We start from the raw sequence: 26,564 nt of genomic DNA on the forward strand, positions 1-26,564 counted from the left end.
GGACTGTACTATACTGTAGTATTTACTGTAGTGTTTTTGTGGACTGTACTATACTGTGGTATTAACTGTAGTGTTTTTGTGGACTGTACTTTACTGTAGTATTTTTGTGGACTGTACTATACTGTAGTATTAACTGTAGTGTTTTTGTGGACTGTACTATACTGTAGTATTAACTGTAGTGTTTTTGTGGACTGTACTATACTGTAGCATTTACTGTAGTGTTTTTGTGGACTGTACTATACTGTAGTATTTACTGTAGCGTTTTTGTGGACTGTACTTTACTGTAGTATTTTTGTGGACTGTACTATACTGTAGTATTTTTGTGGACTGTACTTTACTGTAGTATTTTTGTGGACTGTACTATACTGTAGTATTTACTGTAGCATTTTTGTGGACTGTAGTGTTTTTGTGGACTGTAGTGTTTTTGTGGACGGTAGCGTTTTTGTGGACTGTACTATACTGTAGTATTTACTGTAGCGTTTTTGTGGACTGTAGCATTTTTGTGGACTGTACTATACTGTAGTGTTTTTGTTTAATTATCTATGACATGGAAGTGGAGGCTTTCTCCTTCAGGAAACCTACTGGAGAAATACTAAAACAGCACATTTTCCATAAGCTGTACAGTGCCTTGCGAAAGTATTCGGCCCCCTTGAACTTTGCGACCTTTTGCCACATTTCAGGCTTCAAACATAAAGATAGAAAACTGTATTTTTTTGTGAAGAATCAACAACAAGTGGGACACAATCAAGAAGTGGAACGACATTTATTGGATATTTCAAACTTTTTTAACAAATCAAAAACTGAAAAATTGGGCGTGCAAAATTATTCAGCCCCCTTAAGTTAATACTTTGTAGCGCCACCTTTTGCTGCAATTACAGCTGGAAGTCGCTTGGGGTATGTCTCTATCAGTTTTGCACATCGAGAGACTGAAATTCTTTCCCATTCCTCCTTGCAAAACAGCTCGAGCTCAGTGAGGTTGGATGGAGAGCATTTGTGAACAGCAGTTTTCAGTTCTTTCTACAGATTCTCGATTGGATTCAGGTCTGGACTTTGACTTGGCCATTCTAACACCTGGATATGTTTATTTTTTAACCATTCCATTGTAGATTTTGCTTTATGTTTTGGATCATTGTCTTGTTGGAAGACAAATCTCCGTCCCAGTCTCAGGTCTTTTGCAGACTCCATCAGGTTTTCTTCCAGAATGGTCCTGTATTTGGCTCCATCCATCTTCCCATCAATTTGAACCATCTTCCCTGTCCCTGCTGAAGAAAAGCAGGCCCAAACCATGATGCTGCCACCACCATGTTTGACAGTGGGGATGGTGTGTTCAGGGTGATGAGCTGTGTTGCTTTTACGCCAAACATAACGTTTTGCATTGTTGCCAAAAGTTCAATTTTGGTTTCATCTGACCAGAGCACCTTCTTCCACATGTTTGGTGTGTCTCCCAGGTGGCTTGTGGCAAACTTTAAATGACACTTTTTATGGATATCTTTAAGAAATGGCTTTCTTGCCACTCTTCCATAAAGGCCAGATTTGTGCAATATACGACTGATTGTTGTCCTATGGACAGAGTCTCCCACCTCAGCTGTAGATCTCTGCAGTTCATCCAGAGTGATCATGGGCCTCTTGGCTGCATCTCTGATCAGTCTTCTCCTTGTATGAGCTGAAAGTTTAGAGGGACGGCCAGGTCTTGGTAGATTTGCAGTGGTCTGATACTCCTTCCATTTCAATATTATCGCTTGCACAGTGCTCCTTGGGATGTTTAAAGCTTGGGAAATCTTTTTGTATCCAAATCCGGCTTTAAACTTCTTCACAGCAGTATCTCGGACCTGCCTGGTGTGTTCCTTGTTCTTCATGATGCTCTCTGCGCTTTTAGCGGACCTCTGAGACTATCACAGTGCAGGTGCATTTATACGGAGACTTGATTACACACAGGTGGATTGTATTTATCATCATTAGTCATTTAGGTCAACATTGGATCATTCAGAGATCCTCACTGAACTTCTGGAGAGAGTTTGCTTCACTGAACGTAAAGGGGCTGAATAATTTTGCACACCCAATTTTTCAGTTTTTGATTTGTTAAAAAAGTTTGAAATATCCAATAAATGTCGTTCCACTTCATGATTGTGTCCCACTTGTTATTGATTCTTTACAAAAAAATACAGTTTTATATCTTTATGTTTGAAGCCTGAAATGTGGCAAAAGGTCGCAAAGGTCAAGGGGGCCGAATACTCGCAAGGCCCTGTAAATACATGCTTTATCATGTGGACAAATATCCTACCTCAATTGTGTTGTGCTATGGACAGAATGGTGTGTCATGTTTTCAGTAACTGCAAAAACCAAGGAAGAAAAAAAAAGAAGGAAAAAAGCACGCCTGTTACTGCCTTTTACCTTGGTGTCACCAATCTGCAGTGTGTATGGTTTACCTTGGTATAATAATATAATAATATAATAATAATATTATTGATTCTTCTTTGCTGATACAAGTATCAAACTATATGAAACTGATAGCCACATACAAATAAATGTATGAACACATGTTTGTGTTTTAAAAAAATCATAATGGAAATGTATTCCAGTGGGTGTATGAAGCAAGAAGGCAGTAACTGCAGTCTAGGGTCAAAGGTCATGTCAGAGTCAATATGAAAAGAAAAAAAGGCTTTATAGTAAGACAACAGATTTTCAGTGATCTGCCGACTCATTTGGCTGGACAATTAAAACTTTAAAGCTATTTTTCCCAGTTACACTCAATGAGTAGTTATATATCTTTTACTTGGTAGGGCAGTATAGTAAACTGTAGTATTTTTTCATGTGGGTAGTGCACTACCTTTACAGGGCTGTGGTTAATAGGATGACAATTCAGACGCAACCCACGTGTACTGTAACATGGTATGTTATTAGCCTGCTGGTCCCAGATCTGTTCATGCTGCCAAACATGACTTAATAGGAGCTGGCTGATCTACTGATCTAGGACCAAGCTAGTGGGTTATTATTGTCCCCAGCTGTGTATTGGGTCTGTGGCCTAGTCTGAATGTATGACTTTACTAGAGCTGTTCGAGGATACTAAATCAACACTAATATCAGTAGTCTCTTAGATGTCCCCTATGGGAATATCTTAAACTCAGCCTGTCATTTAGTGCAGTGAATATCTGTCATACAATTGGCTGCGGATTTGCTCTGTGTGTGATGTTGTTGGATATTTACTCCTATAGGCTGCACTGGTGCAGCCAGGGAACCAACTCCAGAACAGAGGAATAGATATGACAAATAGATATGACATATCACAAATGACAATGCGAGAACATAGAAGAACCATCTAAAAACTAGTCATGAATGCTGTCTCAGTTATGATTGGAAAAGAACACAGAAAGAAGAGTCAACAACAATCAACAATTGCTTCAGATAATCGACTCCAAAGCAGAGCCATTTAACATTTGATTACATGTTGAAAGTGTTCTAACATGGTCTGTTGGTGGTGGTTTTCTTCAAAACGCCTTCTGTTGTTTACAGTATTTATACCACAGCAGTGTTGAAAACTAGTTTCTGATTTGTTGGAAGGGCATTCTAGAATGGACATTAAAACCAGATTACAGGACAGTTGAAAAAGATTGGGTTTGGATTGCTGCCTTGGTAATGGATCATGTGTATGCAGTGGAATCCATAGCTTGTAGCATGTGAATGCTGCTTCTCTCGATAAGGTGCAAAAGTCATTGAAGGGTAGAGCAGTAGAAAATGAGTGTCAGCACCCCTCTTTTCAGGTCCGTTGGCTGCCAAAGGCACTGGCTCTGTCAGTCTAGCTGAAAGCTTTTGGCCTTACAATATAGTATCAAGCCAATCGATTTGCCCTTGAATAGATTCGGGGTTCTCATCATAAAAAGTGTCAAAAAAAGAAAATTGTCAGACGAGCGGCAGATTGTCGTGTCTTGAGTGACTCGGAGTCTAAAAACTGACTGGCGTGTTCGACTCCATACTAAGTTGGACAAAGCCGCTCTCAAAAGAGAGCCGCTCTGACCAACGCTTCTGCTACTTTGCCGAAGAGAGAGAGTCCTTTCTTTTACACTATCATAGTTTTTTTTCTTTTTAGTTGTTTTTTTACTGTGACTTTGATGAAATTATATTTAGTGAAATATTATCATCAAACTGCAAAAGATACATGAAATATTGATATGATCTTTATTTATTCTTGACACATACAGGTGTCTTTGGGTCCTTGAGAATCTCTAACGGTTACATAAAACCCATGTTTTATTATGAGCCATTCTGACTCTGGGTTACTTTACTTGCTATTATTATTATTATTACTATTTTACAGGCGAGAACACCTATAAGTGCTTGTCCTGCCCCTTCTCCTCAATGACTATCAGCCAGCTGAAGGAGCACTCTCTGAGGGACCATGGGGAGGCTCTGACCCTCCCCAGGCTTCGTGCTGGCGCTACCACCCAGGGCCCCCAGACCAGGCCCCTCAGGCTGGGCTCAGACCCTCACCAGACACCCCTGACCTCTAACCTTGACGGTAAGAGCTCCATCTGTATTACCAAGCAGACTGAGATGGAAGACTTTTATTGATCGTAGATTGTTTTTAGTTTGATATTTATTTATTTATTTTTTAACCAGGAAGGTAATTGCGATTAACATATCTTATTCAAATGAACCCTCATTTATTCTCTGATATACCGTTTATTTTTAGGGTGTTTTCATATATAGACTTGCTTGCGAAAGTATCCACCCCCTTGGAATCTAGTTTGTTGCCTTATAACCTGGAATTAAAATAGAATTTTGGGGGTTTGTATCATTTGATTTACACAACATGCCTACCACTTTGAAGATGCAAAATATTTTTTCTTGTGAAACAAACAAGAAATAAGACAAAAAACAACATAAGCGTGCATAACGCTGTTTAGTTATGAGCGTGCATAACGCTGATTAGTTATGAGCGTGCATAACGCTGATTAGTTATGAGCGTGCATAACTAATCACCACCCCAAAGTCAATACTTTGTAGAGTCACCATTTGCAGCAATTACAGCTGCAAGTCTCTTGGGGTATGTCTCTATAAGCTTGGCACATCTAGCCACTGGGATTTTTGGCCATTCTTCAAGGCAAAACTGCTCCAGCTCCTTCAAGTTGGATGGGTTCCGCTGGTGTACAGCAATCTATAAGTCATACCACAGATTCTCAATTGGATTGAGGTCTGGGCTATGACTAGGCCATTCCAAGACATTTAAATGTTTCCCCTTAACCTGTTGATCCTACCCCCTACCTTTTCGAACATTCTGTTAAAAATCGCGCAACATTTCAGCGCCCTGCTACTCATGCCAGGAATATAGTATATGCATATGATTAGTATGTGTGGATAAAAAAAACTCAGACGTTTCTAAAACTGGTTAAATCACGGCTGTGACTATAACAGAGTGTGCGTTTCATCGAAAAGCGCAGGAAAATCTGATCACTGAAAACTGGAAAATATATCAATGCGCCACTTGAATGTATTGTTGAATAGAAACCACATTACCTGGAGCCGAGGTTGCAATACCTACAGCTTCCACACGATGTCAACAGTCTTGTCATTTGCCTAGGATTTGTTTCTTGGTCAAATGAACAAGAGACAGCCATTTCTTCCGGTCTCCAACAGGATATTTGTTGAGATTTACCCGGACATTATTTCGAGACGTAGAGCTATAGAATATACATCGCCCCGTGATCAATTTGATCGATTATTAACGTTTACTAATACCTAAAGTTGCATTCCAAAAGTATTTCGAAGTGTTTTGTGAAAGTTTATCGTCGCCTTTTTCATTTTAAAAAATTACGTTGCGTTATAAAACGCTGTTTTTTTCCTTGATCACACAGTCTTCATAGATCGATATCTAGGCTATATATGGACCGATTTAATCGAAAAAAGACCCAATAGTGATGTTTATGGGACATCTAGGAGTGCCAACAAAGAAGATCGTCAAAGGTAAAGAATGTTTTATATTTTATTTCTGCATTTTGTGTAGCGCCGACTATGCTAATTATTTTGTTTATGTCCCCTGCGGGTCTTTAGGGATGTTGCATGCTATCAGATAATGGCTTCTCATGCTTTTGCTGAAAAGCAGTTTAAAAATCTGACTTGTTGGCTGGATTCACAACGAGTGTAGCTTTAATTCAGTACCCTGCATGTGTGTTTTAATGAACGTTTGAGTTTAACGAGTGCTATTAGCATTTAGCGTAGCGCATTTGCATTTCCAGATGTCTAGATGGGACGCCTGCGTGTCGGGTGGAGGTAAAAGGTTAAACCACTTGAATGTTGCTTTAGTATGCTTAGGGACTTTGTCCTGCTGGAAGGTAAACCTCCGTCCCAATCTCAAATTTCTGGAAGACTGAAGCAGGTTTCCCTCAATCATTTCCCTGTATTTAGCATCATCCTTCATTCCTTCAATTCTGTCCAGTTTCCCGGTCCCTGCCAATGAAAAACATCCCCACAGCATGATGCTGCCAACACCATGATTCACTGTGGGGATGTTGTTCTTGGGGTGATGAGAGGTGTTTGGTTTGCGCCAGACATAGCATGTTCCTTGATGGCCAAAAACCTCAATTTTTGTCTCATCTGACCAGAGTACCTTCTTCTATATGTTTGGGGAGACTCCCACATGCCTTTTGGTGAACACCAAACGTGTTTGCTTATTTTTTCCTTTAAGCAATGGCTTTTTTCTGGTCACTGTTCCGTAAAGCCCAGCTCTGTGGAGTGTACAGCTTAAAGTGATTTTATGGACAGATACTCCCATCTCCACTGTGGAGCTCCTTCGGTGTTATCTTTGTTGCCTCTCTGATTAATGCCCTCCTTGCCTGGTCTGTGAGTTTTGGTGGGCGGCCCTCTCTTGGCAGGTTTGTTGTGGTGCCATATTCTTTCCATTTTTTATAATGTGGTGCTTCCTGATCAGTACTTCTCCCTGACCTGTTTGGAAAGCTCCTTGGTCTTGGTGCCGCTTGTTTGGTGGTGCCCCTTGCTTAGTGGTGTTACAGAATCTGGGGCCTTTCAGAAGAAGTGTATATATACTGAGATCATGTGACAGATCATGTGACACTTAGATTGTACACAGGTGGACTTTAACTAATTATGTGACTTCTGAAGGTAATTGGTGTCACCAGATCTTATTTAGTGGCTTCATAGCGAAGGGGTTGAATATATATGCACCCACCACTTTTCAGTTTTACGTTTTTTTTTAAAGAAGTCTTTTTTTTTTCATTTCACTTCACCAATTTGGACTAGTTTGTGTATGTCCATTACATGAAATCCAAATAAATATCTATTTAAATTACCAGTTGTGTAACGATCGTCGTGTGAAGGAGTGGACCAAAACGCAGCGTGCTAAGTGTTCATGATAAATCTAATACTCAAAACACTCCAACAAAATAACAAAGAGGGAAAACCGAAACAGTCCTGTCAGGTGCAGATACTAAACAGAAAACAACTACCCACAAAACCCAAACCAAAAAGGACAATATATATATATATAAACTAGAATGCCCACCCTAGTCACACCCTGGCCTAACCAAAATAGAGAATAAAAACCTCTCTATGTCCAGGGTGTGACAGGTTGTAGTGCAACAAAATAGGAAAAACGCCAAGGAGGTGAATACTTTTGCAAGGCACTGTACAGGAGAACACCTCTTTTAAAATAGATTATCTCAGTCCTGTTTAAAGTGAACTCTGGGGTTTAAAAAAAAAAACAGAAGAACACTCCCCTTGCCTTTTTGATTGAGGAGAGGCAAAGGTCAAGAGCCATGCATCCTCCGAAACAACGACTCTGCCAAGCCGCACTGCTTCTTAACACACTGCTCACTTGTGTCAAAGAAAACCCCGTACAACTGTCGACCGTGTCAGCGTGTATGCGTCCGGCCCGCCGCAGGAGTGGCAGTCTGACGGACAAATCTGGGTTTGGTGGATGCCTAGAGAACGCTACCTGCCCCAGTGTGTAGTGCCAACTGTAAAGTTTGGTGGAGGATGGCTTTTTCTTTGCAACTCTGCCTAGAATACAGACACTGGACAGAGGAACTCTGCCTAGAAGGCCAGCATCCCGGAGTCACCACTTCACTGTTGACATTGAGACGGATGTTTTGCATGTACTATTTAATGAAGCTGCCATTTGAGGACTTGTGAGGCATCTGTTTCTCAAACTAGACACTAATGTACTTGTCCTCTTGCTCAGTTGTGCACCGGGGCCTCCCACTCCTCTTTCTATTCTGGTTAGAGCGAGGTGGCACTGTTCTGTGAAGGGAGTAGTACACAGCGTTGTACATGATCTTCAGTTTCTTGGCAATTTCTCTCAAGGAATAGCCTTCATTTCCCAGAACATAAATAGACTGACAAGTTTCAGAAATAAGTTATTTGTTTCTGGCCATTTTGAGCCTGTATCTGCCATTTTGAGCCTGTAATCGAATGGATTGAACAGCTCACTAGCTTATACTGTAGATCACATATTGAAAACAAATCATCTGAACATTGTGTCAGTACAATGACAATCTCTAATCAATATCCAAAAAGAGCATACGTTTCTTTTGTGCCACTATTATGAGGGGTTATGTCAGGGGAAACAGTGTTGCAGTAGTCTAGTGCGTGGTTCTGGAATAATGACAAGAGAACCTGGAATTCAAGCTAACCAAACTCAGACCACGTGAGATGGTCTCAGTTTGGACCACGTGAGATGGTCTCAGTTTGGACGTGAGATGGTCTCAGTTTGGGCCACGTGAGATGGTCTCAGTTTGGGCCACGTGAGATGGTCTCAGTTTGGACCACGTGAGATGGTCTCAGTTTGGTCCACGTGAGATGGTCTCAGTTTGGTCCACGTGAGATGGTCTCAGTTTGGACCACGTGAGATGGTCTCAGTTTGGGCCACGTAGGATGGTCTCAGTTTGGGCCACGTGAGATGGTCTCAGTTTGGACCACGTGAGATGGTCTCAGTTTGGACCACGTGAGATGGTCTCAGTTTGGACCACGTGAGATGGTCTCAGTTTGGACCACGTGAGATGGTCTCAGTTTGGACCACGTGAGATGGTCTCAGTTTGGGCCACGTGAGATGGTCTCATTTTGGGCCACGTGAGATGGATGGGCCACGTGAGATGGTCTCAGTTTGGGCCACGTGAGATGGTCTCAGTTTGGGCCACGTGAGATGGTCTCAGTTTTTGGGCCACGTGAGATGGTCTCAGTTTGGGCCACGTGAGATGGTCTCAGTTTGGGCCACGTGAGATGGTCTCAGTTTGGGCCACGTGAGATGGTCTCAGTTTGGGCCACGTGAGATGGTCTCAGTTTGGGCCACGTGAGATGGTCTCAGTTTGGGCCACGTGAGATGGTCTCTGTTTGGGCCACGTGAGATGGTCTCGGTTTGGACCACGTGAGATGGTCTCGGTTTGGACCACGTGAGATGGTCTCAGTTTGGACCACGTGAGATGGTCTCAGTTTGGACCACGTGAGATGGTCTCAGTTTGGACCACGTGAGATGGTCTCAGTTTGGTTCACTTCGGGGGCTCTTTTGAGGGGTCTGAGTTCTGTAGGGGTGTTCACACCGCACAAAAATGAAGCGAACCGCACTGAATTCACAAAAATTGTATGAAAAGGACCAAGTGTGAAAACACCCTTTACAAAAGGCCTCAAGTAGTAGTATTAATAGGTTTTATAAGTTTAATGCAATCATGGACTGAATTGTACATTTGTGTACAACACAGTTAACATCAAATAGTAAAATTACTAAACAAACACAATATATACAGAACAATAATACTACAAACACAATATATACAGAACAATAATACTACAAACACAATATATACAGAACAATAATACTACAAACACAATATTTGGGGTTGGGTGCTGTTGACACAAATACACATTTTCAATTACAACCAGTACAAGCCTCATTCATTTCAAGTCTGTCGAGCATCATAACTCAGTAGGGCAGCCCTTTTCACCGCTAGGGGAAACACTGGGATAGGAGCTAACATATGGTCTCCTTCTGAAATCCCAGGATTCACATTGTTAGACCTGATCAAACAGAATCCACCTTTCTTTTTGTGCCCATGACTGGTTCCAGGAGGTGTTAAACTAGCATGTCAGGTGCCTGGCCCTCCCAACCGACCGCCCCGCTCTGTTCTAGAATGTTCTTGGCAGGTGTCATCTAGCTGCGGGCACAATGGAATGTTCCCTCTAGGTGGAAGTGGAACACCGAGAGCAGAGCAGAGAAGCACTGTGGAATGCAACCGCCATGTCACCCTTGGCTACAGCAGACCATTGAGGGGGAACAGAGCAGAACGTTAGCAGTTCTAAACGTTACAACTAATGTTTGTGCTGTCTTGTATGTGTGTGTGTTGTGCTGTCTTGTACTTAGGTGCAGGGTTTTCCTATGAAAGTTATTGACTGTTGAATATCTGTGGTCGTCATGATACTAGTGTAAAAATATTTCACTTGGCTGATCTCCTAAAGTCCCCAAGGAGTCTGCTGCTTCCTTCCTGCCTCACAGTGGTTCAGCACGGTTCAACAGCTCTTGGGCAGAACTATTGGCTTCCGTTACTACCATTTAAGAAGACAGATTACTACTTTCTCAAAGAATTTGACTGTACCTGCCATCTCATCTACATATTCACTGGCTTCGTCTTGCTACTGTGCTGAATGAGGCATTTTTCACATGCAGACATCCACTGTGGTTGTGGTGCCAATCACATGCACAGTTCTGGGATGGTACAGTACACACTAAAAACAAATGATTCTATATAGTGCCAAATAAGGGTTATTTGGCTTGTTACCACAGATGATCCCTTTTTGGAGCTACAGTGCCTTGCGAAAGTATTCGGCCCCCTTGAACTTTGCGACCTTTTGCCACATTTCAGGCTTCAAACATAAAGATATAAAACTGTATTGTGAAGAATCAACAACAAGTGGGACACAATCATGAAGTGGAACGACATTTATTGGATATTTCAAACTTTTTTAACAAATCAAAAACTGAAAAATTATTCAGCCCCCTTAAGTTAATACTTTGTAGCTCCACATTTTGCTGCGATTACAGCTGTAAGTCGCTTGGGGTATGTCTCTATCAGTTTTGCACATCAAGAGACTGAAATTCTTTCCCATTCCTCCTTGCAAAACAGCTCGAGCTCAGTGAGGTTGGATGGAGAGCATTTGTGAACAGCAGTTTTCAGTTCTTTCCACAGATTCTCGATTGGATTCAGGTCTGGACTTTGACTTGGCCATTCTAACACCTGGATATGTTTATTTTTGAACCATTCCATTGTAGATTTTGCTTTATGTTTTGGATTATTGTCTTGTTGGAAGACAAATCTCCGTCCCAGTCTCAGGTCTTTTGCAGACTCCATCAGGTTGTGGCAAACTTTAAATGACACTTTTTATGGATATCTTTAAGAAATGGCTTTCTTCTTGCCACTCTTCCATAAAGGCCAGATTTGTGCAATATACGACTGATTGTTGTCCTATGGACAGAGTCTCCCACCTCAGCTGTAGATCTCTGCAGTTCATCCAGAGTGATCATGAGCCTCATGGCTGCATCTCTGATCAGTCTTCTCCTTGTATGAGCTGAAAGTTTAGAGGGACGGCCAGGTCTTGGTAGATTTGCAGTGGTCTGATACTCCTTCCATTTCAATATTATTGCTTGCACAGTGCTCCTTGGGATATTTAAAGCTGGGGAAATCTTTTTGTATCCAAATCCGGCTTTAAACTTCTTCACAACAGTATCTCGGACCTGCCTGGTGCGTTCCTTGTTCTTCATTATGCTCTCTGCGCTTTTAGCGGACCTCTGAGACTATCACAGTGCAGGTGCATTTATACGGAGACTTGATTACACACAGGTGGATTGTATTTATCATCATTAGTCATTTAGGTCAACATTGGATCATTCAGAGATCCTCACTGAACTTCTGGAGAGAGTTTGCTGCACTGAAAGTAAAGGGGCTGAATAATTTTGCACGCCCAATTTTTCAGTTTTTGATTTGTTAAAAAAGTTTGAAATATCCAATAAATGTCGTTCCACTTCATGATTGTGTCCCACTTGTTGTTGATTCTTCACAAAAAATACAGTTTTATATCTTTATGTTTGAAGCCTGAAATGTGGCAAAAGGTCACAAAGGTCAAGGGGGCCGAATACTTTCGCAAGGCACTGTATATAGAACCTTTTTTGAAGATTATGTAAAGAAACATGTTCATAAGGTTCTAAATGGAACCTCTGTGGTGCTATAAAGAACCCGTTCCTAAGGTTCTATAAAGAACTATTAATAAAGTATTCTATATACAGTGGCAAGAAAAAGTATGTGAACCCTTTGGAATTATTTGGATTTCGGCATGAATTGTTCATAAAATTAGATCGGATCTTCATCAAAGTTACAACAACAGACAAACACAGTCTGCTTAAACTAATAACACACAAATTATTGTATTTTTCTTGTCTATATTGAATACATAATTTAAACATTAACAGTGTAGGTTGGAAAAAGTATGTGAACCACGAGGCTAATGACTTCTACAAAACGTAGTTGGAGTCAGGAGTCGGCTAACCTGGAGTCCAATCATTGAGATGAGATTGGAGATGTTAGTTAGAGCTGCCCTGCCCTATAAAAAACACTCACAACATTTGAGTTTGCTAGTCACAAGAAGCATTGCCTGATGTGAACCATGCCTCGAACAAAAGAGATCTCAGTAGACCCAATTGTTGACTTGCATAAAGTTGGAAAGGATTACAAAAGTATCTCTAAAAGCCTCCATTTGCTCCGTTCCAGCCATTATTATGAGCCGTCCAAATTGTCTATAAATGGAGAAAGTTCAGCACTGTTGCTTCTCTCCCTGGGAGTGGCTGTCCTGCAAAGATGACTGCAAGAGCACAGAGCAGAATGCTCAATGAGGTTAAGAAGAATCCTAGTGTGTCAGCTAAAGACTTACAGAACTCTCTAGACCATGTTAACATCTCTGTTGACGAGTCTACGATACGTAAAACACTAAACACGCTAACATCTCTGTTGACGAGTCTACGATACATAAAACACGAAACAAAAACGGTGTTCATGGGAGGACACCACGGAAGCAGCCACTTCTGTCCAAAAAAAACATTGCTGCACGTCATAAGTTCGCAAAAGAGCACCTGGATGTTACATAGCGCTACTGGTGAAATATTCTGTGGACAGATGAAACTACAGTTGAGTTGTTTGGAAGGAACACAACACTATGTTTGGAGAAAAAAAGACACAGCACAACATCAAAACCTCATCCCAACTGTAAAGTATGGGGGAGGGAGAATCATGGTTTGGGGCTGCTTTGCTGCCTCAGGTCCTGGACAGCTTGCTATCATCGACGGAAAAATGAGTTTGCTAGTTTATCAAGACATTTTGCAGGAGAATGTAAGGCTATCTGTCCGCCAATTGAAACTCAACATAAGTTGGGTGATGCAACAGGACAACGACCTAAAACACAGAAGTAAATCAACAACAGAATAGCTTCAACAGAAGAAAATACGCCTTCTGAAGTGGCCCAGTCTGAGTCCTGACCTTAACCCGATTGAGATACTGCGGCATGACCTCGAGTGGTTCACACCAGACATCCCAAGAATATTCCTGAACTGAAACAGTTTTTTTGTAGAGGAATGGTCCAAAATTCCTTCTGACCGTTGCACAGGTCTGATTCACAAGTACAGAAAACATTTGGTTGAGGTTATTGCTGCCAAAGGAGGGTCAACCAGTTATTAAATCTAAGGGTTCACATACTCAAATTTTATGACCAATTTATGCAGAAGTCCAGGTAATTCCAAAGGGTTCACATACTTTTTCTTGCAAAAAGGGTTTCGCTGTAGTTACAACCCTTTTTGGAGCTTTATAGAACACTTTTTAATAGTTCTTTACAGAACCTTTATGGAGAGTGGTTCTATAGAGAACCTTCCTCAATCTCAAAGGTTCTTTATTGATCATTTTGAAGAATCATACAAGGTTTTTTATTCTGGTTAGCCATATTGTTAAAATTCGATGGGTGTCATTATTGTGTTAATTGACAAGTTGAATCAGCTGTACTAGCGACCAGGGCCAGAAGTCGTTGAGGAGTCGCTGAGGAAAGAATTGATAACCACTTATTTATTCAACAGTTCTCAATTGACACAAGGCCTTACTTGATTCTTTCACAAGACACTGTTACTGGCACCTGTCATGTATAACATCTTATGGCATAAAACAACAGATTAGATCAACTGGAATGACACTCTCACTCATGGTTGCACAAAAACAGCTGTGCGTAAACCACGCTCCAAAATATTATATTGAGCCACTTCCCTACATTTCAATTAGCACTAAAAGAGCAAATAACCCTTTTGTGAACTGTAAGGAACCATTGAAGGGCTCGAAGTGTTCTTTAAGTCATTATGGTTCCTCATAGAACCATCACTCTTCCCAAAGAACCCTTGAGGTTCCCATTCTTAGTGTGTAGAGCCGTGGTGGGTTTGATTTCCATTCCGGAATCCTCTGGCATTCTATAAGTAAAACCCAACACACTCCAGATCCAGATTCTGAAGCAATGTTTACTTTTATAGCTCTTTGGGTGAATCCTCACAGCCAGTTTGAGTTCTTGACAGGGTGTTTTCTCTGTTAATAACTAGTAGATGATTAATTACTACAGAATAAAAAAGGAAGTTACTGTAAGGCAGTATTTCTTCATGGTTTTTATCCATATGGTCCTGTGTGGCTTAGTTTGCATTAGCGTGGTACTAGCAATGCCAAGGTTGTGGGTTCAATTCCCAGAGGGATCACACACAAATAAAAATCACTAATTGTACTGTAACTGTGAGTCATTTTGGATAAAAGTGTCTGCTGAATGGTAGTGTATTATACGATATACACACTCAGCCCCCACTCTCTCTTCCCGCACTCTAGACGCTGGGTACCTGCATGAGACTGCGGACGTACGGCAGCAGCTCAGTCACTATCAGCTAGCATCTCGTGGTCATGTGACCTCCCCCACCGCCCCGGCCCAGGGCGCGACCTCCGACACGCGTCCGGATGGCATCCTGACCTGTGAGTTCTGTGAGTTCAGTTCGGGGTACATGCAGAGCCTGCGCCGCCACTACAGAGACAGACACGGAGGGAAGAAGCTGTTCAAGTGCAAGGACTGCTCCTTCTTCACCTGCTCCAAGTAAGAAAATGAATGATACTGTGACAACAAATGTATCCTTCCTTGAGTCCTCACATCCTCTTTCCTCCTTAAACCGCATTGGAGGAGAGGATCCTAGGTCCCTCACAAATACATGCTGACAAAATGGAGAGGAGAGTGGACATGAGGAATCAAGGAAAGACAAATGGTCTTATTTATCTTATTTTGGGGGGGAGTTTTATGATGGTTGCTTGGCAACTGATTGTGCTTGTTGTTTTCTTCTGTCCGCTGGGCCTCACTGCATCTGTTCGGTTCCTCTCAGGTCAGCATTCACCATGCATGTGGAAGCAGGACACACCGTGGTTCTTGAGGAGGGTCACAAAGACCTGCGCTGTCCACTCTGTCTCTACCACACCAAATACAAAAGCAATATGATCGACCACATCGTCCTGCACAGGGGTATGCCATAGTTTATCTGCTCAAATATTGATAAGACAATTCAGAGGGAAATATCTCTTAGTGCCAGGTGTCATGATCTTATTGAGCTTAAAGTCACAGCCATACTCGCCTCGGAGTTCCGGGACATTACACTATATAGTCGCAAACCAAAGTGATTAGCTACACTTACTAAGATACAGTGGAGGCTACTGAGGGAGGACGGCTCATAATAATGGCTGGAACGGAGCAAATGGAATGGCATCAAACACCTGGGAACCATGGAAACCATGTGGTTAATGTATTTGATACCATTCCACTGATTCCACCCCAGTCATTACCAGGAGCCCCTCCTCCCCAGGTCCCACCAACCTCCTGTGCTAAGATATGACTTCACAGTTGTAAGTGTTATGGTGTTTACACAATAGTCATTATCTCTTTCTTTCTCTCTCCCCCCTCTCCCTCACCCCCACAGAGGAGCGCGTGGTACCCCTGGAGGTGTCCCGCTCCAAGCTGTCTCGCCACCTGGCGGGTGTGGTGTTCCGCTGCCACAAGTGCACCTTCACCTGCTCCAGCGACCAGAGCCTGCAGCTGCACATCACCAAGCATAACGAGATGAAACCCTACCAGTGCCAGCTGTGTTACTACGACAGCAGGCAGCGTCACCAGCTGGAGGAACACCTCCGAGACGAGCACAAGGTAAGTCAGACCCCAGAACTACAACTCCCATCATGCAGCCTGTCTGGCTGGCACATATGCAAGAAACTTCATCCTGTCAATATGGGAAGTGTGTTGATATTATAGTATAGTCTTGTTTTCACTCTGTGGCACACACCCCTCCACGATGTGGTCTGAACTCCAACTCCCATCATACTCTGCCTTGACCCATGCTCTTCCTGTTCATCTTTTTATTTATTTTTTACTTTGGGGTAGCCTACACATCCATATTTAATAAAGCTGTACGTGTCCTGGGGATGGGTCGGCTTTTTTAAAAATCCTAAATTACCTACTTGCTTTTTAAAATAGGCAGTTTTCTAAGGATGTCATCCTGAGAATATCACAAGATCGTGCCAACTTGTATACAATTCTGTTTTGGCATCCCTTCCTCTCAGAGATCGCTTCAAGAGGTCTCAGTGCATTTTATATCCGTGTCTAATAAGTTCTCAGTTATTTCAGTACTTTATCATAGAATTTATTAAACCACCATTACATGCAGATAAAATGTGCTTATCTGGAAAAAGGATCTCAAGTCATACAAAGTAAACCAAGCAAGATGATTCACATCCCACACACATACATCCGGCTATCTATTCTGAGTGCATATCACAAAGAATAGGTTTCATTTCCCATAGTCCCTAAATGGGGATAATGCATGAGATGCTGAACGAGTGCAGATGGCCTTTCGTGAGGTTGAAGTGACATTAAAAGGGCTCAGACGACACTAGCTGTTTTTTAAGGGAAGACGAAAGAAGCTCCTGTTCCTTGAACTCATTGTTTGTACTAAAAGCCAATTATATAATTATTTTCTGACATGATACTTATCAATCATGGTTGGTGGTGCTCGTAAATTATAGAAATTGTGCTTCATGTTATACAGTATCGTTAAACATGAATAGATGCAAAAAAAACGTCATTTAATTCTAATAAAGTCAATCTTGTTGATCAGGTGACAACAACTGCTGATACCTAGCAAAGCAGAATTCATCCCAGGTGGGGGCATTTTTCTGGGTTTTGAGAACGAGCTGGAGATCAGGTGACTCTTGTTGATCAGGTGAAACAGTGAGAATACCTCTGTCTTTCTCTTGTTGATCAGGTGACAACAGTGAGAACATGCTGATACCTCTGTCTTTCTCTTGTTGATCAGGTGACAACAGTGAGAACATACTCTGTCTGTCTTTCTCTTGTTGATCAGGTGACAACAGTGAGAACATACTGCTGATACCTCTGTCTTTCTCTTGTTGATCAGGTGACAACAGTGAGAACATACTGCTGATACCTCTGTCTTTCTCTTGTTGATCAGGTGACAACAGTGAGAACATACTGCTGATACCTCTGTCTTTCTCTTGTTGATCAGGTGACAACAGTGAGAACATACTGCTGATACCTCTGTCTTTCTCTTGTTGATCAGGTGACAACAGTGAGAACATACTGCTGATACCTCTGTCTTTCTCTTGTTGATCAGGTGACAACAGTGAGAACATACTGCTGATACCTCTGTCTTTCTCTTGTTGATCAGGTGACAACAGTGAGAACATACTGCTGATACCTCTGTCTTTCTCTTGTTGATCACCTCTGTCTTTCTCTTGTGATCAGGTGAGACAACAGTGAGAGAACATACTGCTGATACCTCTGTCTTTCTCTTGTTGATCAGGTGACAACAGTGAGAACATACTGCTGATACCTCTGTCTTTCTCTTGTTGATCAGGTGACAACAGTGAGAACATACTGCTGATACCTCTGTCTTTCTCTTGTTGATCAGGTGATCCGTAACTTTGAGTCGATGGGGCGGGTCAATCTGGATCAGCTGGATGCTTTAAAGGAGATTCGCAGTAGCGCTGAGGAGGAAGAGGAGAGAGAGGAGGATGGAACGGTCATGGAAGAAGAGATGATGGAGGAGTGTAGAGATGAAGACCTAGAGGAGGAAGAGGAAGGGGGAGTGGCAGAAAAGCATTTTCCTAAAGGTAAACAAGAATCTTTGAGCTGTGTTCATTAGGCACCAAACAGAAGAAAACTGACTGAATCATGGAGGGACTGTTTCAAAACGTTTTGTTACATGTGCCCTAATGAACACAACCCTGTTACTGGCCCTGTCACTGATCAGTAATGTGATGTGACTGGGGTCCTGTTATATCTGTGTTTGCTGTATGTCTGATATTAACCCCTCATCATGCTGATCGCTATCTGTCCCCCAGATGTCCCTGTGGTTTCCCCTAGCAGCAGCAGTGTGTCTGCCTCTGCTGAGAAGCGTTTCCCCTGTGAGTTCTGTGGTCGTTGCTTCACCAACAACATAGAGTGGGAACGCCACGTCCTCCGCCACGGAATGTGAGTCCATAGAGATACGTTATAATATCTTATATTAGTATTTAGTTCTGTGCCCCACCCCCACCCCCGCTAAACATTTACCAACAGCAACGTCATTTTTTGGTGCAGTCTGGCCCAGCCTTGATTTTCATGTCCAAGGATGTAGATTTTTAGTCCAGACCAGACCAAATCTGAACCAATCATAAACGTCTATGTTTGATTCAGAACTGGTCCGGTCTGGCCTTTATTTGGCCCAAACGTAGACATCTATAATTGGTTCAGATTTGGTCCTTACCAAAAAGCAATCATAGATTCATGTATCATGTTTCATACGTTTGGAGAGTATGGTACAATATAGTAGAGTAGAGCACAGCAGAGTACAGTACACAGTACAGTACAGTACAGTACAGAGCACAGCAGAGTACAGTACACAGTACAGTAGAGCACAGCAGACGACAATACAGTACAGTAGAGCACAGCAGAGTACAGTACAATGCAGTACAGTACACAGTACAGTCGAGCACAGCAGTGTACAGTACAATATAGTACAGTGTAGGACCATAGAGTACAGCAGAGTACAGTACAATAAAGTGCACAGGACAGTAGAGCACAGCAGAGTACAGTACAATATAGTACAGTAGAGCACAGCAGAGTACATTACACAGTACAGTAGAGCACAGCAGAGTACAGTACAGTACACAGGACAGTAGAGCACAGCAGAGTACAGTACAATACAGTACAGCAGAGTCCAGTACAATACACACAGTAAAGCACAGTAGAGTCCAGTACAATACACACAGTAAAGCACAGTAGAGTCCAGTACAATACACACAGTAAAGCACAGTAGAGTACAGTACAATACACACAGTAAAGCACAGTAGAGTACAGTACAATACACACAGTAAAGCACAGTAGAGTACAGTACAGTAAAGCATAGTAGAGTACAGTACAATACAGTACAGTAGAGCACAGCAGAGTACAGTAAAGCACAGTACAGTAGAGCACAACACAGTAGAGCAGAGTAGAGTACAATACAGTACACAGTACAGTAGAGCACATCAAAGTACAGTATGGCACAGCTTAGTACAATACACAGTACAGTAAAGAAAAGTATAGTACAATACAGTACAATACAGAAAAGTAGTATAGTATAGTAGAGTAAAAATAAATATATATATATACATATATATACACTGCTCAAAAAAATAAAGGAAACACTTAAACAACACAATGTAACTCCAAGTCAATCACACTTCTGTGAAATCAAACTGTCCACTTAGGAAGCAACACTGATTGACAATCAATTTCACATGCTGTTGTGCAAATGGAATAGACAACAGGTGAAAATTATAGGCAATTAGCAAGACACCCCCAATAAAGGAGTGGTTCTGCAGGTGGTAACCACAGACCACTTCTCAGATCCTATGTTTCCTGGCTGATGTTTTGGTCACTTTTGAATGCTGGCGGTGTTTTCACTCTAGTGGTAGCATGACACGGAGTCTACAACCCATACAAGTGGCTCAGGTTGTGCAGCTCATCCAGGATGGCACATCAATGCGAGCTGTGGCAAGAAGGTTTGCTGTGTCTGTCAGCGTAGTGTCCAGAGCATGGAGGTGCTACCAGGAGACAGGCCAGTACATCAGGAGACGTGGAGGAGGCCGTAGGAGGGCAACAACCCAGCAGCAGGACCGCTACCTCCGCATTTGTGCAAGGAGGAACAGGTGGAGCACTGCCAGAGCCTTGCAAAATGACCTCCAGCAGGCCACAAATGTGCATGTGTCTGCTCAAGCGGTCAGAAACAGACTCCATGCGGGTGGGGGTTGTGCTTAAAGCCCAACACCGTGCAGGACGTTTGGCATTTGCCAGAGAACACCAAGATTGGCAAATTCGCCACTGGCGCCCTGTGCTCTTCACAGGTGAAAGCAGGTTCACACTGAGCACATGTGACAGACGTGACAGAGTCTGGAGATGCCGTGGAGAACGTTCTGCTGCCTCCAACATCCTCCAGCATGACCAGTTTGGCAGTGGGTCAGTCATGGTGTGGGGTGGCATCTCTTTGGGGGGCCGCACAGCCCTCCATGTGCTCACCAGAGGTAGCCTGACTGCCATTAGGTACCGAGATGAGATCCTCAGACCCCTTGTGAGACCATATGCTGGTGCGGTTGGCCCTGGGTTCCTCCTAATGCAAGACAATGCTAGACCTCATGTGGCTGGAGTGTGTCAGCAGTTCCTGCAAGAGGAAGGCATTGACGCTATGAACTGGCCCGCCCGTTCCCCAGACCTGAATCCAATTGAGCATATCTGGGACATCATGTCTCACTCCATCCACCAACGCCACGTTGCACCACAGACTGTCCAGGAGTTGGCAGATGCTTTAGTCCAGGTCTGGGAGGAGATCCCTCAGGAGACCATCCGCCACCTCATCAGGAGCATGCCCAGGCGTTGTAGGGAGGTCATACAGGCACGTGGAGGCCACACACACTACTGAGCCTCATTTTGACTTGTTTTAAGGACATTACATCAAAGTTGGATCAGCCTGTAGTGTGGTTTTCCACTTTAATTTTGAGTGTGACTCCAAATCCAGACCTCCCGTGGGTTGATATTTGATTTCCATTGATAATTTTTGTCTGATTTTGTTGTCAGCACATTCAACTATGTAAAGACAAAAGTATTTAATAACAATATTTAATTCATTCAGATCTAGGATGTGTTATTTTAGTGTTCCCTTTATTTTTTTGAGCAGTGTATGTGTATATATATATATATAGAGAGAGAGAGAAAATAGAAAATAATAATAATAAAGTAGAGTGAAGTAGAGCCATTTTTTACATTCAGCATCACTTCATCAAGGGAAATATAATATTCTTTCTAATAAAGATATCTACACATATTTCAGGATATTTTGTATCCCTGTAAATATTACTGTTTTGAAAACACAGTTTGTCCAAAAAAAGGGGAATGGGGTAAGTTAAGCCGCCTACACATTTATGTACTGAATGAAATATTACCACTACCTTTTAAAAAACTATATCTGTATTTTTTTCCCAAACACAATTCAACACAATCACTTTTTTGTATTTTAATCATTTTAAGCATCTTTGAACAAATAACAAAACACTTTGTACTTTTGTAAACACTTAACATTGGCCAATATATCCCAGTGATAATGCCTTGCATTACACTTGGGAATAAAACACTTGAATTTGCTCAACTTGCCATGGGCTCAACTTACCCCATGGCCATTGGGTCAACTTACCCCATGGCCATTGGGTCAACTTACCCCATGGCCATTGGGTCAACTTACCCCATGGCCATTGGGTCAACTTACCCCATGGCCATTGGGTCAACTTACCCCATGGCCATTGGGTCAACTTACCCCATGGCCATTGGGTCAACATTTACAACAGCTACAATGAAGCACTTTCATGCTAGTTTTATGACCTTATATTGAAGCTTATATAGATTATATACATTATCTAATTTGGTTTCGATACAAGCATCACAAAACCTCAAACACAATAAATTCATTTGACTTTGACAATTGACAATAAATTTGACAATAAATTCATTTGACTTTGTAAAAAAATGTTTTTTTACGCAACTTGCTTACCAATTTTTCCATGCGGTTTCTTCCTTCACAGACTAAATGAACCTTATTCATTTTATGTATGGTTTCTTAGAAACAAGGGTGGCACAACTTACCCATTTGGTTCAACTCACCCCACCCTCTCTACTGTAATGTACCCTACTTTACTCTTAATGTACTCTACTCTATTGAATTAAACTCTACTGTACTGTACTCTTCTGAATTAAAGTTGACTGTACTGTACCATACTGTACTGTGCTCTACTGTACTGTAATGTTCAAATTGATGAAACATAGCATAGACATCTATGATTTCTTCAGATTTGGATCTGGTCCATACTGACCAAATATGCACTTGTTTGGGGCGGGCTCATTAGAATAATACCCGGCATGCTTTGCAAGTGTTTGTTTTTACATTTACATTTTGGTCATTCAGCAGACGCTCTTATCCAGAGCGACTTACAGTCAGTGCATTCAACTTAAGTAGATAAACCACAAAATATCAGAGTCATAGCAAGAATAGCACATTTTAAAGCTTTTGAAAAAGCTCACATAAATAAGTGCATGTGACAGAATAAATATTCTGTTGTAATCTTGAGTTCCTTTTTCATATAATAAACAGGCTTGAAAAATATTGTGATATAATGCATACTTCATTGAGAATATACACTACCGTTCAAACGTTTGGGGTCACTGAAAAATGTCCTTGTTTTTGAAAGAAAAGCAACATTTTTGTCCATTAAAATAACATCAAATTGATCAGAAAACACAGTGTCTGAGTTCTTTGCAGAGTTGCAATATCTCAGACTGCCCAATAAAAATAAAAGATGGGCAAAAGAACACAGACAATGGACAGAGGAACTCTGCCTAGAAGGTCAGCATCCCGGAGTCGCCTCTTCACTGTTGACGTTGAGACTGGTGTTTTGCGGGTAATATTTAATGAAGCTGCCAGTTGAGGTCTTGTGAGGCGTCTGTTTCTCAAACTAGACACTAATGTATTTGTCCTCTTGCTCAGTTGTGCACCGGGGCCTCCCAATCATCTTTCTATTCTGGTTAGTCAGTTTGCTCTGTTCTGTGAAGGGAGTAGTACACAACCTTGTACGAGATCTTCAGTTTCTTGGCAATTTCTCACATGGAATAGCCTTCATTTCTCAGAACAGGAATAGACTGACGAGTTTCAGAAGAAGTTCTTTGTTTCTGGCCATTTTGAGCCTGTATCGAACCCACAAATGCTGATGCTCCAGAGACTCATCTAGTCTAAAGAAGGTTTGTTTTATTGCTTCTTTAATCAGAACAACAGTTTTCAGCTGTGCCAACATAATTGCAAAAGGGTTTTCTAATGATCAATTAGCCTTTTAAAATGCTAAACTTGGATTAGCTAACACAACGTGCCATTGGAACACAGGAGAGTTGGTTGCTGATAATGGGCCTATGTAGATATTCCATTACAAATCAGCCGTTTACAGCTACAATAGTCATTTACAACATTAACAATGTCTACACTGTATTTCAGATCAATTTGATGTTATTTTAATGGACAAAAAAGGGTTATTTTCTTTCATAAACAAGGACATTTCTAAGTGACCCCAAACGTTTGAACGGTAGTGTATATGCATATGAAAGTTGGCGATAGAATCAATGACTGAAAAAATAAGTATTTTAATGTCTTTTCAATGTCTGTAATTGAAGCCTTTTCTACGTCCGGGAAATATGTATTTTCACCTTTCATTCCGCACCTGAAATTCACCCGATTTCAATGCCCTGTATAATATGTATTTTCAAAGTCCGGAAAATACATATTTTCAACTTTGATTCAGCAACTAGATGTCTGAAAGACATATTTTCAACGTAATTTTGTTTACTAAGATCTTACATCCCTCTCTTCTTCTTTTCCTGTTCCATCTCTCTCCCGTCTCTCTCTCCATTCCTACTTATTTCCCTCCCTCTCAGCCTCTTCCTTCGGCATGTTTTCCCCCAGTATGTTCCTATGGTGATGGACACTGACCTTTCACCCTCTCATCCCCATGCAGGACTGTTACCAACAGCAGAACAACAGACACTAGCTCCACTCCAGCAATAGAAACCTCAGCTCAGCTTCTTATTGGCTCGTTGGATGTCGTGACAATGACCGATAGAGGGATGGACCTATCCAGCAACGGCATGGAGGTGGAGAGAGGATATGCCTCTGACCTATCACAGAGTAGTAAAAATCAGAATGAGGAAGACAAAGAAATACTTGAGACCAAAAATGACCTATAGGAAGAGATGGAAGAGAAGAGAACTGTGGCCTAACATTGTAGTCACTGTGCTAGAGACCATAACATTAGGTTGTATGGATATTGATGTTGGGTATCAAAAATAGGCTGCAAAAAAAAAAGATGTAAACATAAAAAAGTAAGTCAAAGGAATTGTCACCTTTTGGAGCATTGTTAGCTTTTAAGTGTAACATATTGGAAACAATAGGTTGTGTTCAATGATTTATATATACACTAGATGACTGACAGGGAGCGTTGTTTTGAAGCCGCCGTACCTCCATCTTGGAACTCCCCCACCGTTGAAAAAAATATTTTGGAAGCTATAGAAATGCATTTATAATGTCTACATTTGTTTTTGCCATGTTTATTCTATACTGAACAAAAATATAAATGCAACATGCAACAATTTCAACGATTGTACTGAGTTACACTTCATATAAGGAAATCAGTCATTTTAAATAAATAAATTAGGCCCAAATCTATGGATTTCACGACTGGGCAGGGCCCAACCACCTGGGAGCCTGCGCCACCCACTGGCGAGCCAGGCCCAGCCAATCAGAATGAGTTTTTCACAACAAAATGTCTTTATTACAGACAGAAATACTCCTGTTTCATGAGCTGTCCAGTTGGCTGGTCTCAGATGCTCCCGCAGGTAAAGAAGCCAGATGTGGAGGTCCTGGGCTGGCGTGGCTACACGTGGTCTGTGGTTGTGAGACTGGTTGGACATACTGCCAAATTCTATAAAATAACCTTGTAGGCATCTTATGGTAGAGAAATTAACATAACATTCTCTGGCAACAGCTCTGGTGGACTTCTGGCAAAAGCTCTGGTGGACATTCCTGCAGACAGCATGCCAATTGCACACTCCCTCAAAACTTGAGACATCTGTGGCATTGTGTTTATGTAACAACACTGCACATTTTAGAGTGGCCTTTTATTGTCCCCAGTACAAGGTGCACCTGTAATGATCATGCTGTTTAATCAGCTTCTTGATATGCCACACCTGTCAAGTGGATGGTTTATCTTGGCAAAGGAGAAATGCTCACTAACAGGGATGTAAAAACAAATCTGAGAAAAAGCTTTTGTGCATTTGGAACATATAATTTATATCAGTTCATGAAACACGGGACCAACACTTTACATGTTGCATTTATATTTTTGTTCGGTATATTACAGACATGTTAATGCATATTTTTGTTATTAGATTATGTGAGCTAAACATAAAAATACAATTTGAAAAAATATATATATAAAAACATTTTCATTAAAGTATAATGTTTTGAAAGTGCTAATGTTACTTTCCCTACTACAGAAACAAAAATACTTAAATACATTTCATTTTGACCTTGAATCATTCTATTTTAATACTGTAGAACTCCATTCATTTCTATGGACTGCTTCTTCTGTGGAGGGCCAATATGGCCAACCGGTGGCTTCAAAGCCTCTCATTGGCCAATACATAGCATCAGCAATCCAGGGTTTACATGTGTTACATCCCAAAAAGATGTAAATGGCTGAACTTTAAAATTAGTCACTGGTCCCATAGAATAGATGTTAATATATTGGTAACCAATAGTGAAGGGTACTGTAAAGCATACATTCAGGTCAAATCGTCAGTTTCCACAGGTTAAGTCCTAGTTCACGTCTACTGAACTAAGATATTTATTTTGTTTAAAGAAAGAGTGGGTGACATTTCCCCAAAACATGTTTGAAATTGGAGAATGCAATTTTGAAGCCTATACAGTGCCTTCAGAAAGTATTTATACCCTTTGATTTATTCCACATTTGGTGGTTACATCCTGAATTCGAAATGTATTAAAAAAAAAAATTCTCACCCATCTACACACAATACCTAATAATGACAAAGTGAAAACATGTTTTTTTAGATTTTTTTGAACATTTATTGAAAAGTAAATATAGAAATATCTCATTTCCGTAAGTATTTACACCCCTGAGTCAATTTGTTGGAGATACAAGCATCTTTGGCAGCGATTACAGACTTTCTGGGTAAGTCTCTAAGAGCTTTCCACACCTGGATTGTACAACATCTGCCAATTATCATTTTCAAAATCATTCAAGCTCTGTCAAATTGGTTGTTGTTCATTGCTAAACAACCCTTTTCAGGTCTTTCCATAAAGTTTTAGGTAGATTTAAGTCAAA

At 41.4% G+C, this 26,564-nt stretch overlaps 1 protein-coding gene across 4 annotated transcripts in view; it reads left to right on the forward strand.

The window, feature by feature from the left end:
• LOC123999357 (zinc finger protein 462-like) overlaps positions 1-25,064 on the forward strand; it is a 73,565-nt gene extending 48,501 nt beyond the window's left edge. For 3 of the 4 annotated variants that reach the window (XM_046305023.1, XM_046305022.1, XM_046305024.1), the window contains exons 7-13: positions 4,313-4,513; positions 14,892-15,150; positions 15,431-15,567; positions 16,019-16,242; positions 18,023-18,224; positions 18,456-18,585; positions 24,180-25,064. In XM_046305023.1, the coding sequence (XP_046160979.1) occupies positions 4,313-4,513; positions 14,892-15,150; positions 15,431-15,567; positions 16,019-16,242; positions 18,023-18,224; positions 18,456-18,585; positions 24,180-24,408 (1,382 nt within the window). In that variant the 3' untranslated portion in view covers positions 24,409-25,064. The remainder of the gene's footprint in view (positions 1-4,312; positions 4,514-14,891; positions 15,151-15,430; positions 15,568-16,018; positions 16,243-18,022; positions 18,225-18,455; positions 18,586-24,179) is intronic. The other variant, XM_046305025.1, reaches the window with a different exon arrangement.
• Positions 25,065-26,564: the final 1,500 nt, after the last annotated feature.

This window comes from Oncorhynchus gorbuscha, linkage group LG16 (assembly GCF_021184085.1).
Source record: "Oncorhynchus gorbuscha isolate QuinsamMale2020 ecotype Even-year linkage group LG16, OgorEven_v1.0, whole genome shotgun sequence".
Lineage (NCBI taxonomy): Eukaryota > Metazoa > Chordata > Actinopteri > Salmoniformes > Salmonidae > Oncorhynchus > Oncorhynchus gorbuscha.